Raw genomic sequence first — 15,382 nt, 5'->3', positions numbered from 1 at the left:
TACATAAACGTAGAGTTTAGCTTCAGCTAGTACAATAATAAAGTATACAATTTTTACAACGTGAAGTAGTAGTCAATTTTACATTGCAAGGACACGTGTAATGTTTTAAACAAGTACTGTGAATGCATACATCGCAAAAATATGTAAAATGTTTTACAATGTGTTCAATATTGATAAAATGATTGCTAATCTGATCACCACATAAAGGGAAGGAACAAAACAGCCAAGAATAATAACTACTGGCTTCACATAAGAATGGTGTTCTTGCTTTTGTGCTGATGTTTTTTTGTTTGTCTTTGCTCTAATATTAGGCTATTTCGTTAAACCAAGGAGAATCTAATGACTTTTTTGGCTTTGCTGACAGTGTATTACTAAATTTGATTTATTTCATCCTTAAATAGAGCTATAGAAATAATGAGCGGTGGATACTTTTATAATATTGACACATTTTTTTACTCAACATGACTTCCAATGGTCAGAAGATGCTGACTGAGGCTTGAATGTGATAAGCATGTGTAGTGGCAGAAGAACTAGCATTCAATAATACCTGCTTATTTTTCTGTTTGGGAACTAATCGCATTTTTGGTTTTTGTTTGTTTGCAGCTTCTCCTCTCATGGGTGCACAGAGCTTTCCTAACCTCACAACCACTGGTACCACCTCAACTGTTACAATGTCCACATCCATAGTAACCAGCAGCAATAATGTATCCACGGCAACCACAGGTTTGTCGGTTGGCCAGTTGCTCAGTAACACTCTGACCACCAGCTTGACCTCTACGTCTAGTGAGAGCGACACTGGTCAGGAAGCTGAGTTTTCCCTCTATGGTAGGCTATACTAGACTTACTACTATTACTATGATTATTATTATTATGTTATATAGATTATAGATCTATTTTCTCCTCCTCCACTACTCTTCTGCTTCTTCAACATTGAACACATGTTTCTACTGCCTAACATCCATGTTGACATTTGACACATCTTGACTCGTCAGTCTCCTCCTCATACATTTGGCTAGCGCTTTCTAACTCGGACGCTATATAAAGTGCATGATGATCAGTTGTTTCTAGTGAGACCTCACACTTGAGTCATCTCCCTGCAGACTTCCTGGACAGCTGTCGCGCTAACACGCTATTGGCCGAGTTAGATGATGAGGAGGATCTGCCTGAGCCAGATGATGATGATGATGAGAACGAGGATGACAATCAGGAAGACCAAGAGTATGAGGAAGTTTTGGTACGGTCCAGGGTAAACCTTGGTTTCCACATTCATTTTAATAGGGTAAAATTTGTTGCAGTTTCTCTTCATATAGTGTACTTGTCGATTGCATGCTTGTACTCCCTTATAAAAAATGATTGCCTGAACCTCGCTTAAGTTTGTCTGTAAATTCTGTGGGTTGTGAAGTGTGTGATTTGTGAATGAATGCAATGTTGTTTTTTGTTTTGTTTTTATGAATGTTTCTTTCTCCTGTAGATGTCTAATATCTGTGTTGTGTGTAATACCTTGTCTGCCACTCCCAGAGAACTGAGGGCGGTTGTTCATGTCCTGTTTTAACAGGAAGAGGAAGAGTATGAAACCAAAGGGGGTCGGCGTAGAACCTGGGACGATGACTTTGTCCTCAAACGCCAGTTCTCTGCTTTAGTCCCGGCGTTTGACCCCAGGCCAGGCCGGACCAACGTCCAGCAGACCACTGACCTGGAGATCCCTCCCCCAGGTACACACACAACACCAACACTATACAGTTCAATATGTATGACTGTGGATGGACTTGGTTTGTACATGATTACTAGACAAATGGCAAGTCTTTCACACATACTTCAATTGAGCTCTAGAGCACAGCGGTGAGCTTTTTCTTAATGTATTTCCTTGTCCATACAGGTACACCTCGCTCTGAAGTCCAGGAGGAGGTTGAGTGTGCCCCCTCCCCCCACCTCGCCCTCATCCTCAAAGTGGCAGGGCTTGGAACCACCCGAGAAGTTGAACTACCTCTCTCCAACTACAAGGGTACTATCTTTTACTATGTCCAGAAGCTCCTGCAGGTTTCCTGCAGCGGGAGCATCAAATCAGATAAACTACGCCGGATCTGGGAACCGACATATACGTAAGTCTGCCTGGCTTGGATGATGGTTGTTTGAGTTTTTCCTCATGATTCTAACTTGATACTATGGTGAAACCTAAACTGAAAATAGCCTTTTGATCTCCTTTCCTAATGATGTTTTGACTTTCTGTGTTGCAGGATAATGTACAGAGAAATGAAGGATTCGGACAAAGAGAAGGAAAATAGAAAGATGGTAATTGACAGGTTTCACATCCCCTCAGTCTTTCTATCCTGCCCATTTAAAATCTTGGCTGTGAATTTCTGTGCCTGTTCTCAAATGTGTAGCTAAATGTTCCTCCTGGATAGCTAGCCAGCTAGACAGACATACCTCACTAACCTTTTAAAGAAGCACGGAGACTGTGACTGAACCCGATTAGTCATAATGTAGCTAGAGTAACTGCACCGGCCTCTTTAGTGATTAAACCAATCTACTGTAATGCATGTCTATTTGCCTTGAGACTTTACAATCAGGAAAGACCAACATTTGGTTCTTCCTGTTGTAGGGTTGCTGGTCTGTAGAGCATGTGGAACAATACCTTGGCACTGATGAATTACCAAAGAATGACTTGATAACCTACATGCAGAAGAATGCAGACTCATCTTTCCTGCGCCACTGGAAATTAACCGGCACTAATAAAAGTATTAGGAAAAACAGAAATTGTTCTCAGCTCATAGCTGCATACAAGGTATAGAACGACATCAAGATGTTGCTTATATATCTATTTTCTCTTCACTGTTTTGATATATCGTTTTCTTTCTTGCTTGACTCACTTGTGTAGCCACTTGTGTTAGACAGTTGTTGCTGTTCTCTTAACTTTAGCTAAATGGCTTGTGGCTGTTCTGTAAATAATGCATTACCATGATTTGCATAGACGTCATTGTTGTGAGTCTGTTCCGTTTCATTCTTTTGTTGTCACCCGAACATGATTGTGAGAATGCAGTAATTGAATGTATGTACAGTAAAATAGCCATGTCCAGTTTTATGCTACTGTCTTCACTGTTAATCAAAGAGTTAGTGTAGTCAGGGAGCTGAAGGAAACATCAGGTTTAAACCACAGTCCATATGATTGCTTGCAGGACTTCTGTGAGCATGGATGCAGGTCAGGGGGCTTGAGCCCTGGGTCTCTGGGTGTCATGCAGACCTGTGACATCCTGAGTGTGGCCAGGGAGCAGGCCCAGGCCAAGGCTGGCTCCAGCCAGAGCGCCTGCGGAGTGGAGGACGTACTCCAGCTGCTTCGCATCCTATTCATCATCGGGGGAGACCCCAACGCTCACGCACGCACCTTCCAGGAAGGTACGGACACACACATCAGAACACACACACTCTGCATCCTCTTCAACATTGGGGGACACCCCCACACACATCTACCAGGAAGTTACGGCTACACCCAGCATACCACCTCAGACACTGGGAACTGGGCAACTCTGATCCTATGTAGTTGTACTTAGTTATGCCCCCATCTCATGTCATCTGAATACAAGATAACGTTCAACCTTATTTTATGATCCTCAAGCACTTTAGTCATGTGTTTGCAGTGAAAACGTAACTTGTTTGTGTTCTTAATGACACGTGTTGTTAATCTACTGTGTTTTTGACTAGATGTGGACGACCTCCAATTCAATGCATCGCCTGAGGAATTCACCAGCAAGAAGGTCACAACAAAGATTCTTCAGCAGATAGAGGAGCCTCTGGCCCTAGCCAGCGGGGCCCTCCCAGACTGGTGTGAGCAGCTAACCAGCAAGTGTCCTTTCCTCATCCCCTTCGAGACCCGGCAGCTGTACTTCACCTGCACTGCGTTTGGAGCTTCCAGGTTAGTGCTACTTGACATGTAACGGAAATGGGTGTCTGTCATGCTCTGTACTCTCCTGAAGCTGGTGCAATGTCTTGTACTGCAGTGAATAACAAACATTGTGCTCCCTCACATATTACATATTGAAGAGAAATGATTTGAGTGCTGTCCATTTCATTCACCTTATACTGTACTGACCCTGTATGTGCCTGTGTGTCCTCAAGGGCAATAGTGTGGCTGCAGAACCGGCGGGAGGCCACCATTGAGCGCTCTCGGCCCTCCACCACAGTACGGAGGGACGACCCTGGGGAGTTTAGGGTGGGCCGGCTCAAACACGAGAGGATCAAGGTCCCCCGTGGAGACCAGATGATGGAGTGGGCCGAGAGCGTCATGCAGATCCACGCCGACAGGAAGTCTGTTCTGGAGGTAAAATACCATGCTAGATTACAACAGATTTAAGCAGATATATTTTTTACTCCTGGACTAAAAAGCATGCTCAATGGAGAATCTATGTGGAGTGATTATTGATGGTCATTGGTTGCCATGAATAAGTGGTCCATGCAATGCTATGTGGTGTGAAATAAGTCCTCATTCATCCAATTCATAGTCATGAACTTTGTAAGCTTACTGTACATGTTTTTTTTACAGCTTGGTAATGTCCTCTATTACTTTGAATGGCATGGATATGAAAGTTCTTAGTGACTACCCAATGTGTCTCTTCCCAGGTTGAGTTCCAGGGGGAGGAGGGCACAGGCCTGGGTCCCACCCTGGAGTTCTATGCTCTGGTGGCAGCTGAGTTCCAGAGGACTTCCCTGGGTATCTGGCTCTGTGATGATGACTTCCCAGACGATGAGTCTCGCCAGGCAAGTGCCACTTTACTGTCACATGAAAACGTAGACCTAATTTGGACTAATAATATGCACAATTGAAACAATTGACAATGTCCATGCAATTACATGCTCTAATTTTCTTCAAGAACAACATACTGTATATTTAGATTTTATTAACCATGTCAGTGTCACTTTAAATGAATACTTTTTGGATGAACTGTGTATTGTTCTTTCAGGTGGATCTGGGTGGGGGTCTCAAACCTCCAGGCTACTACGTCCAGCGCTCCTGCGGCCTGTTCCCCGCCCCATTCCCCCAAGACAGTGATGAGCTGGAGCGCCTCAGCAAACTCTTCCTCTTCCTTGGGGTCTTCCTGGCCAAGTGCATCCAGGACAACCGCCTGGTGGACCTGCCCATCTCACGACCCTTCTTCAAGCTTCTTTGCATGGGTGACATTAAGAGCAACATGTCCAAGCTGCTCTATGCATCCCGCGGGGGCCCTCTCCTCCTCGATCCTACCGAGCAGCACCGCCACTTCTCAGAGATCCAGTCGGAGGCGTCCACCGAGGAAAGCCAGGACACTTATTCCATCGGCAGCTTTGACGAGGACTCCAAGTCTGAGTTCATCCTGGACCCCCCTAAACCCAAGCCCCCAGCCTGGTACCATGGCATCCTGAACTGGGAGGACTTTGAACTGGTCAACCCCCACCGGGCCAAGTTCCTGAAGGAGATGAAGGAGCTGGCGGTGAAGAGGAGGCTGATCCTAGGGAACAAGAGTCTGTCTGAGGATGAGAAGAACACTAGGCTGCAGGACCTCATGCTGAAGAACCCCATGGGCTCTGGACCCCCGCTTAGTGTAGAGGACCTGGGGTGAGCACAGCGCCTACCACCACTCTTACTAAGAGAGCTTCTTAAATTAGTCAAAAATTCAATGGTTAATATCCTGAATTGGAATGACATTTGTGCTAATTACATTGTTTTGTAGGCTATGTATAATCACCTTTGTCAGTTTCCCAATATGCTGATTAATTATTTGTTCCTTGACAGCTGTAACGTTGTCATTCAACATGGCTAATTTTGAGTCCCTTTTCTCCCAGATTGAATTTCCAGTTCTGCCCTTCATCCAAAGTGCATGGGTTCTCAGCAGTGGATCTGAAGCCCAATGGAAATGATGAGGTAGGTAGAGAACTGCACCACTATTGGCTCTGACCTGAGTTTTATTGGGTAGATGAGTGGTGTCTTAATCTGGCCTGTGCCCCTCTCTGTTAATCCTTCCAGATGGTGACCATGGAGAATGCCGAGGAGTATGTGGAGCTCATGTTTGACTTCTCTATGCACACTGGCATCCAGAAACAAATGGAGGCTTTCAGAGGTATGCCTATTGAAACAACACACAGATTAGCATTAGTCATCACATAGAACAAATTAATTTGTGTTTGCACACTACATTTTGAATGTAATGAAATGAACGGTTCTTTTCTCAGAGGGCTTTAACCGAGTGTTCCCAATGGAGAAGCTGAGCTCCTTCAGTCACAAGGAGGTGCAGATGATCCTCTGTGGAAACCAGTCTCCTTCCTGGACATCTGAGGACGTCATGAACTACACAGAGCCCAAGCTGGGCTACACTCGGGACAGGTATGATGGCACTCGTATCTACTACAGCTTGTAGACTAGATAAATTACTCTGGCCAGCTTGAAAAAAGTTTATTTGACATTAGATCTCCTTGTATTGACTGTGTTAGTTGTGATTAAAAAGGGTTCAAATGACAAGAACTGAAATGGCGAAGTCGCTAACATGAACAGAACGTCACTTACTTAGTTCCTGGAGGAACATGGGACCTGCACTACTGCACCAGTACATCAACTGACACTATCTAACAGCTTGTTGTTTTCATATTTTGCTGGAGAGACCTTTTTAACTGTGTCTGTTCTGGTCCTCTCCACAGTCCTGGGTTCCTGCGTTTTGTGCGGGTGCTATGTGGCATGTCATCTGACGAGAGGAAAGCTTTCCTCCAGTTCACCACAGGATGCTCCACTCTGCCCCCTGGTGGTTTGGCCAACCTGCACCCACGCCTCACCATCGTTCGGAAGGTAAGGCTCTCCATGAGGCCAATCACTGCTGAGTTTAGGAAACTATGTCAACCTTGTAGTACAGTAAGCCATCCTAATGAGGTTGATATTGACATGTTTCATAAATGCTGCCAGTAGAAATTTGGGGAATGTTTGAAATGAAATGTATTCTGTTCAGCTTTAAATCATAGTATTGTAATGACGCTACCTCCATCACTTGTATCTGCCACTCCAGTCCTCTGGGATTATAGAGCAGGGCTGTGACTGCAATGCAATGAACCTAATTGTTCCTCCTAGGTGGATGCGGCAGACTCCAGCTATCCCTCTGTTAACACTTGTGTGCACTACCTGAAGCTGCCAGAGTATTCCTCTGAAGACATCATGAGAGAGCGCCTCCTAGCTGCTACCATGGAGAAGGGCTTCCACCTCAACTGAGCATGCTCCGTCTGCCCCATAATGACTGACCAACCCCCCTTGCTGGTGAAGCCTGTTGTGATTTGTTGCAGAAAAAGAAACATGCTGTGCTCTCTGAGATCTTCCCCCTTCCTCCCAACCCCACCAAACCTTAAATCTCCCCCGTCCTTTCCCCCTGAAAACTTTAGGAAGACAGTCCCATGTTAACTCAATAGCTACTGATACAGATAAGACCAGGGGCATCCCCCCACCTTCCTCCCCTGTCCTCTGACCCACCTGCTTACTTGTCACAGCTCCCTCCCTCCCCAGGGCACTCTGCTGCTTTAAGGGCTTGAGCAACTGGAAGCCGGGGCAGACAGTTTCCTCATGTTCTACAGTGTTTACTATCTCTCTCTCTCATACTCTGGCTGTGAGCATCTGTGTACAAGTTCTCTGTAGATTTTTGGGTTTTCAGATTGACACCATCTTCTCTCCATCACCCGGCTGTCAACCTCCTTCCTTTCCCTGCGTGATGTGAGGGGAGAAGGGCATCTGCTTCTGTAGAGCTAACTGTAGTGTTTTGGCATTTCCTTACCAGGTTAAGGTTTACTAGTGCCTGCATTGTTTGAATATTAGGATGTTCTTTTTCCTTTTACTTCATCTAACATCATACAATCATGATGCACATGCTTATTTTTCCTTTTCATTTTGCTTTCGTTACTGTGTGAGTGTTTTGATGTTTATTACCCTGCTATAAGGATCAAAGTCCCTGAGTGCATTTGTGTAATTTGACAATAAAGCTAGAGACAAAAACACTGGTTCTGTGTGCAAGGCACATTTAAAAAGAAAAAAAGCAAGCTATGCTTTCCCTTGTATTTTCTTTGTATATTATAAACATTTATTTAACTCAAGTTGCAGTTTGAAGTAAACAGATATTTTCAAATGTGTATGCTCCGAAAATAATCATTAAAATGTTTGCAAAGTATGAAAAGTATTGTTTATTTACGTTTAAAAAAAGACCTGAATAACTTTCCATGCACATTAAAGCTCCAAGGCAAAATGTACGTGTAATACCACAGTTCAATCTATTACTATAGCTACTGTATAAAAACAAATCCCTATTCTATGCAATGGATTATTATTGATAAACTCAAGTATGAAGTCCATAAATCATTTGGATGGCAATGTGTCCCTTTTTCAAAGGGAAATAGTCCTGGTTTGTTCAGATCTAGTGTCCAAAAGCCTGTTTTAGCATGGACAGCTCATAAGAGATCGACTCATCTTTGTATTTGTGCATTATAGCATCTGTGACAGCATGGGCAGCGCCATTGAGGCTATCACCATTTTTAAGTAGTCCGTTTTCTTCACGATTGGCTGATCCCTCCTGATGACCTGGTTGGACATGATTTCAACAGGGTCACCAGGAGGGATCATCCAAAAAGTTGAAAGTCTCACCCAGTTGAATACATTAAAATGGTGGAAGCCCTCAATGGCGCTGCCCATGCTAATACGGCCTGTTGGACACTAGAGGCCTCTCATTCTCTAGGGGGCAGCGCCAGTCAGAACTTTCACCATTTTAAAGTGGCGCCTTAAAGGTAAACTCCACCCTAAAACAATATTTTGGTATTTGTTTAATTAGTTGACATTGTCGCAAAATGTTTTGCTTGTCAGCCATCAAGTTTTCAAGATAAGCAACTTTCGTGCCACATTCAAAACAACTCGGAACTGGGAACTCGGGAATTTCCGACTTCAGTACGTTCAAAACAACTGGGAACTCGAAACAAAAAGGGGTTCCGACTGGGAAAAATCTATTTGAACGGTCATCCAACTCGGGAACTTGGGCCTCTTTCTAGAGCTCAGACTTTCCAACCTGAAGATCACTGACGTCATGATTTGACCTTGTATTTTTCAGAGTTCCCAGTTGTTTTGAATGCGGCATTAAAATACAGAAATCATCCCTGTGTGATGCATTTTGCACCATATAAAGCAAAATGTAAGGAGTTTTCCTTTAAGGATCACATAATTCCATCCAGGTCACCAGGAGGGATCAGCCAATGAATTATAGTTGTGAGGAGACATTCCATAACCGCAGGTGGCAGTAAATCGCCAACCTCTGCTTTAGTCCTGTTCAAACAACAAACTCTAGGTGGCAGTGTGCACCCTTTCAGTTTGCCAACTCATTGAAGAAAATTGACTACATAATGGAGATGGCCTCAATGGCTCTGACCGTGCTCTTAAAGACGTCATAATTGGACAGATGCGATGTCTATCTAAGTCTATGGTTCAAACAACTGCTCAATGTGCCTCAGCCATCTTGTCCAGAGCTAGTAGAGGTGCCAGGATGCGGTTCTTGTTGGTCTCCACTATGTGTCCATTCTGGATCATCTCATCAATGATGATGTGCACTTTATCCAGGTTGAACATGATCTGAGCTGGAGTTAAGGGCATTAAATAATCTCACTGTCAACATTGAATACACATTTATTCCCTATCACAGTGTAAAGGAGACCATTTGTTTCCTCCCTCAATGAGCCCTCTACATTAGTAAGAATAATGTTCTTGTTATCTCTGGCTACACCATTAACATGTCACTGGTCAGGTTGAACAACTTTGACAACTTAACAGTGAACTGTTAACACCACCGACTGTAGTTGCATTCCACTCCTTATGACTGGTCGGACCCCAGCTAGTCTGACTTCCCACTGAGCCCAGACAATGACAGTAGTCTTCATCAGTCTGTGCAGTGCCATACTAAATGCTAGGCCTGGAATGGCACTGTTGGCAAGCCACATGAAAAGCCCCTAATGCAAAGGTGGACAGGCAGACAGCCCCTGCTTCTGTTTCAATGACATGTTTCCTCAAACTGATTAATAACAAAACAAGTTATAATAATTAGTAAAGGATACATCCAATTCACTCTGTTAGGAGAGAAAAACACAAAGCAGTTACATGATTATTAGGCAAACCAGGATACAGCACATCTGCCAATGGAAAACAACTGTCTAATGTGAAGTATTTACTTTTCTAATGGGGAACGATTCGTTTAGAGTAATGTATTTTTGTCCCAGAAAATACTGACCTTAAAAATGCTGAGCTATGCACAGGTGGTTGGATAGTTAACATGAAGTAAATCTAGTATACAGCAAGAATGTGCTAAAGTAGTGAATAAAGAGACTGAACTCACCACACGACTAAAGTACGTGTCAAGAACCTCAACAAAGTTGTGTACCAGCTCATAGATTGACAGCTCATTCTGTGGGAAAGAAGGACATCCCACACCATGAATCATGTATGCATAATCACAATCTCAACCTTAATCTGATAACACTAATACTTGTACACTTATAACAGTGAAATGATGAACTCACCTCAGTGTCACTGATACCAACAACTATGAAGAGAGCAGCATACTGTCGATACACTAGTTTGAAGTCCTTGTATTCCACAAAAGAGCACTAGATAGAAAATAATAGTTACTTGGATGTGAATTCCAGGATGAGCTCAGTGGCACACTACTAACTCAGCATGAAGAATACCATAAATACAAACAAAAATGTTTAGCATGACAATCAGTGGCAAGGACTGGAATTCAAGCTAAACAGACTGATAACAGACTTGTAAGGTCTAGGTTATTTCTACTAGATTTCATTCTGTCCTGTATTGTCTTGTCTATGCCCCCATTTATGCATTGTCTTCTCACTGTTGTGTTATACCCCTGAAAGTAAACAAAAAAAACGTGATTTCTAATAGAGTAAAAAAATTATGTGATTGAGAGAGAGACCTCTTCCTTTTTGCGTGACAGGCATCTCTTGACAACATCAGCCTCCAGAGAAGGCCTCTTCTCAATGTCCACCTGCTCATAGTACTTAGACAGGCGGGTCTGGCCCTGCTTGTTAACCATCAGAAGGAACTTGATCATGGTGACCTCTAAGTCCAGTGTATCTGCAAAAAACAAAATAATGATATACACTACCGGTCAAAAGTTTTAGAACACCTACTAATTCAAGGGTTTTTCTTTATTTGTACTATTTCCTACATTGTAGAATAATAGTGAATAAATAAAAACTATGAAATAACACATATGGAATCATGTAGTAACCAAAAAAGTGTTAAACAAATCTAAATATATTTAATATTTGATATTCTTCAAACAGCCACCCTCTGCCTTGATGACAGCTTTACACACTCTTGGCATTCTCTCAGCCAGCTTCACCTGGAATGCTTTTCCAACAGTCTTGAAGGAGTTCCCACATATGCTGAGCACTTGTTGGCGGCTTTTCCTTCACTCTGCGGTCTGACTCATTCCAAACCATCTCAATTTGGTTGAGGTTGGGGGATTGTGGAGGCCAGGTCATCTGATGCAGCACTCCATCATTCCATATCCTTCTTGGTAAAATAGCCCTCACACTGCCTGGAGGTGTGTTGGGTCATTGTCCTGTTGAAAAACAAATGATAGTCCCACTAAGCCCAAACCAGATGGGATGGCATATCGCTGCAGAATGCTGTGGTAGCCATGCTGGTTAAGTGTGCTTTGAAGTCTAAATAAATCACAGACAGTGTCACCAGCAAAGCACCCCCACACCATAACACCTCCTCCTCCATGCTTTACGGTGGGAAATACACATGCGGAGATCATCCGTTCACCCACACCGCGTCTCACAAAGACACGGCGGTTGGAACCAGAAATCCCCAATTTGAACTACAGACCAAAGGACACATTTCCACCGGTCTAATTGTGCATTGCTCGTGTTTCTTGGCCCAAGCAGGTCTCTTCTTCTTATTGGTGTCCTTTAGTAGTGGTTTCTTTGCAGCAATTCGACCATGAAGGCCTGATTCACACGGTCTCCTCTGAACAGTTGGTTGAGATGTGTCTGTTACTTGAACTCTGTGAAGCATTTATTTGGGCTGAAATTTCTGAGGCTGGTAACTCTAATGAACTTATCCTCTGCAGCAGAGGTAACTCTGGGTCTTCCATTCCTGTGGCGGTCCTCAAGAGAGCCAGTTTCATCATAGCGCTTGATGGTTTTTGCGACGGCACTTGAAGAAACGTTCAAAGTTCTTGAAATGTTCCGTATCGACTGACCTTCATGTCTTAATGTAATTATGGACTGTTGTTTCTCTTTGCTTATTTGAGCTGTTCTTGCCATAATATGGACTTTGTGTTTTACCAAATAGGGCTATCTTCTGTATACACCCCCTACCTTGTCACAACACAACTGATTGGCTCAAACGCATTAAGAAGGAAAGAAATTCCACAAATTAACTTTTAAGAAGGCACACCTGTTAATTGAAATGCATTCCATGTGACTACCTCATGACGCTGGTTGAGAGAATGCCAAGAGTGTGCAAAGCTGTCATCAAGGCAAAGGGTGGCTACTTTGAAGAATCTCAAATATAAAATATATTTTGATTTGTTTAACACTTTTCTGGTTACTACATGATTCCATATGTGTTATTTCATAGTTTTGATGTCTTCACTATTATTCTACAATGTAGGAAATAGTAAAAATAAAGAAAAACCCTTGAATGAGTAGGTGTTCTAAAACTTTTGACCCGTAGTGTAAATAAATGGTGTAATTGCAAATCATGCACAAAGTCTTTGTGTAATAGCCTTTTTTGTTTGTTTATGCATCTGTAACTGATCAGTTATCTACATATCCCATTCAGCAGTCAGAAGGACTATGGCCAAGCTAAACTAACAACATTTCAGATGCGAGTAACGCTTCGAACACACCGACTGTGAAATTTTCGTTTTGGGACACCAATAGTACATTCATTTCCAATGGAACGCTGTGTTTGCCTTGCTGCATTGCGTTGTAGAGGCAGTGGCAGTACGTTCTGTGTGGTGCATACGTTGGATTTGTCGAACATATGCGTCAAACTGTATGTGTAAACGGGTTGACAGAAATGGTAGCAGAAGGTGAATGTTGAACTTTTGTTGCACACATATCTAGATGATGCCGCATACTATTTTGTTCAAAGACACAGTCGGTGTGTTCAAAGCGTTCGATCCCCAATCAGCAGTCAGAAAACAATGCCGTCAGCAACTCAGTCAACAACATGGTGCTGGATATGAGATGGCTCCCTGAGTCATGCAAACAACCCCTGATAGAATCCTATTTCTATTATTTATCTGGTTCACAATGTGTGTGTTGTACAGATTGTAACTGTATTCACGCATGCCCAGGCTAATGTATTTGGATGACCCAAAAAAAGAAAAGGTGAGTATGTCCCATCATGCAGCGCGAGACACCCCCCCCCGGCAGTAAGGAGCCTCATATCCAACTCCAAGGATTGGACTAATGGCGGCCAACAAATCCGTACACTGAGAGCGAATCCAAAACATAGCCCTGTCTCACTACAACCGCCTAGCCATTCCAGGGAAAGGCATCGTCAAATTCATACGGGAACACTGATCTGAAAGGGGGAGGGGGGCGAATTCAAGCAGCAAATTGAGCTGGGACTTTCCTTTTCTTAAAAATTGATGAACACCCTGGCGGAGGAGTTGGAATGGCTGCCCCAAGACAGCAGCAGGGGAATAACAACGTTAATCCCCAAATCGGTGGTGGAGGTGGCTCAGGGATGGGGCAGCAGCAGCAAGACGAGATGCCACGGCCACAGCAATATACCATCCCTGGTATTCTACATTACATCCAGCACGAATGGGCCCGATTCGAAATGGAGAGAGCTCATTGGGAAGTGGAAAGGGCCGAACTTCAGGTAGCTATTAACATGCTAACGTTAGCTCAGCTAACTAACTAAATAAACACAGACGCTTGAGCAACAATGCATTAGTGTGCAACTTTTATGATTTTAGCCTATTTGCATCCAGTGACCATGCTTCGATAGCTTGTGAACGTCTACTATAGTTTGTCCAGTTAGAAAACAAATACCGTTAGCCACGGAAATCAGTTAGTTACCTGGCTGGATGATGATAGCTTAGCGCAGGCTGACAAATGCTGGCTAGGTAGTATATGATAAAGTGGAACATCAAGTTGATTTGTTTGCAATGTCTTACCCGTGGTTGTATGAATAATGTTGACTCTTGCTGTTGTGCTACTTATTTAGTCGTTTCATTTTAGAGAGTCGTTGAAATACAGAAGGATCTAATCAAACCGAATCCAGCGGACTGTCAACTAATCTCTGAGAGCAGCCATTTTGGTTTGGTCATTATGGCGACAACTTGGCTGGGTCCTCTTGAGTCACGGACAGGCTTGACTATGTTAACTAGCTAGCTAGACAATCTTGAAAAGGAATGAATACCATATTGTTAATCACATCAATTGTGCAATATCTTTAACTTAAAGTTTGTAAAAATGTCACACAAAAAAATACCATGTAGTCTGATGCCATTTGGATGGTTTGTGCCTGTTATTAGCAAGCTAACATAAACAGAGTTAGCTAGCTAGCTAACTGTCCCAAGGCCCCACACGGTCTGACACACAGCACTGTCATTTACGATCGAACAAGTAAAACAATTCGCTTCAGGCTTTGTTAGCTATCTAGCTACATTCCTTTTAGAATTTCCTTTTGTGTCACGGATGTGATCTTGGTCAATTGGATTATTTTTAGTTTTTCCGCTGTGGTTTGTTTTATGACATTTTGACAGGTTTTGTTATAAAAAGTATGTTATGACATCAGCTAACGTAATGTGACCTGTCGAGACTACCTGGCAGTCTTGCAGATATGAAAGTGAATGTTGGTTCAGTGTTGTGATTGTATTAAGGAATGTGGAGGTGTTGAAATGCAAGCAGTGCCAGAGAGTCAAGTACTGCTTTGTTTGAACACACCCCACACCAAGCCAGTTGAAGTGGAGGCAGTTGGGAGGTTGACTCCCCTTGTACTGACTTGCTCAGTGACACATACCTTCTTCACCGTGACTCTCACTCTGCACACTGATTCAAGGCCTACCAGTCAAGAGATTGGAATGGATATAAGGCAGCACAGGCTTCCGCATCCCTGTAGTGCGCTACATAGCCACGGTCTGTCTGTGTCTCTCTCCCTCCCCCCTCCCCTACAGGGTCATGACAACTAGATGTCATGACCCTGTAGAGAATTGATTGTTTAACTAGATGGCCAGAAAATTAGCACGTTTTAGAGTTCTGTTAAGGGTTAATGTACAGCAAAAAAATAAAATAATATATATTACCAGTCAAAAGTTTGGACACACCTACTCATTCAAGGGTTTTTCTTTATTTTTACATT

At 43.2% G+C, this 15,382-nt stretch overlaps 3 protein-coding genes across 8 annotated transcripts in view; 2 read left to right on the top strand and 1 right to left on the bottom strand.

Annotated features, from left to right (window-relative positions):
- hectd1 (HECT domain containing 1) overlaps window positions 1–8,179 on the top strand; it is a 28,125-nt gene extending 19,946 nt beyond the window's left edge. For 2 of the 5 annotated variants that reach the window (XM_084181991.1, XM_084181989.1), the window contains exons 26-41: window positions 604–825; window positions 1,101–1,279; window positions 1,556–1,712; window positions 1,877–2,099; window positions 2,235–2,289; window positions 2,600–2,782; window positions 3,174–3,390; window positions 3,697–3,907; window positions 4,111–4,312; window positions 4,612–4,749; window positions 4,953–5,584; window positions 5,812–5,890; window positions 5,993–6,086; window positions 6,199–6,349; window positions 6,661–6,805; window positions 7,082–8,179. In XM_084181991.1, coding sequence (XP_084038117.1) covers window positions 604–825; window positions 1,101–1,279; window positions 1,556–1,712; window positions 1,877–2,099; window positions 2,235–2,289; window positions 2,600–2,782; window positions 3,174–3,390; window positions 3,697–3,907; window positions 4,111–4,312; window positions 4,612–4,749; window positions 4,953–5,584; window positions 5,812–5,890; window positions 5,993–6,086; window positions 6,199–6,349; window positions 6,661–6,805; window positions 7,082–7,219 — 3,026 coding nt within the window. In that variant the 3' untranslated portion in view covers window positions 7,220–8,179. The remainder of the gene's footprint in view (window positions 1–603; window positions 826–1,100; window positions 1,280–1,555; window positions 1,713–1,876; window positions 2,100–2,234; window positions 2,290–2,599; window positions 2,783–3,173; window positions 3,391–3,696; window positions 3,908–4,110; window positions 4,313–4,611; window positions 4,750–4,952; window positions 5,585–5,811; window positions 5,891–5,992; window positions 6,087–6,198; window positions 6,350–6,660; window positions 6,806–7,081) is intronic. The other 3 variants (XM_084181990.1, XM_084181993.1, XM_084181992.1) reach the window with 3 other exon arrangements.
- ap4s1 (adaptor related protein complex 4 subunit sigma 1) lies at window positions 8,155–14,342 on the bottom strand. 2 transcript variants are annotated; one of them, XM_084181998.1, is made up of 6 exons: window positions 14,196–14,280; window positions 10,959–11,119; window positions 10,546–10,632; window positions 10,362–10,430; window positions 10,084–10,095; window positions 9,385–9,604 (listed from the first exon to the last, which is right to left on the bottom strand). In XM_084181998.1, the coding sequence occupies exons 2-6, from the start codon at window positions 11,094–11,096 to the stop codon at window positions 9,473–9,475; spliced, it is 438 nt and encodes a 145-aa protein (XP_084038124.1). In that variant the 5' UTR covers window positions 11,097–11,119; window positions 14,196–14,280; the 3' UTR covers window positions 9,385–9,472. The 2 variants fall into 2 exon arrangements, with proteins under 2 accessions (XP_084038125.1, XP_084038124.1); XM_084181999.1 differs by lacking the exon at window positions 10,084–10,095 and having other exon boundaries at window positions 8,155–9,604; window positions 10,353–10,430; window positions 14,196–14,342.
- strn3 (striatin, calmodulin binding protein 3) overlaps window positions 13,465–15,382 on the top strand; it is a 26,829-nt gene continuing 24,911 nt past the window's right edge. Inside the window, exon 1 of the mRNA XM_084181994.1 lies at window positions 13,465–13,897. Within this exon, the coding sequence (XP_084038120.1) occupies window positions 13,688–13,897 (210 nt within the window). The 5' untranslated portion in view covers window positions 13,465–13,687. The remainder of the gene's footprint in view (window positions 13,898–15,382) is intronic.

Source organism: Coregonus lavaretus, assembly GCF_964263955.1.
Source record: "Coregonus lavaretus genome assembly, chromosome: 18".
Lineage (NCBI taxonomy): Eukaryota > Metazoa > Chordata > Actinopteri > Salmoniformes > Salmonidae > Coregonus > Coregonus lavaretus.
Note: the sequence above shows the minus strand (reverse complement) of the source record. Positions and strands in the feature narration are given on the sequence as shown.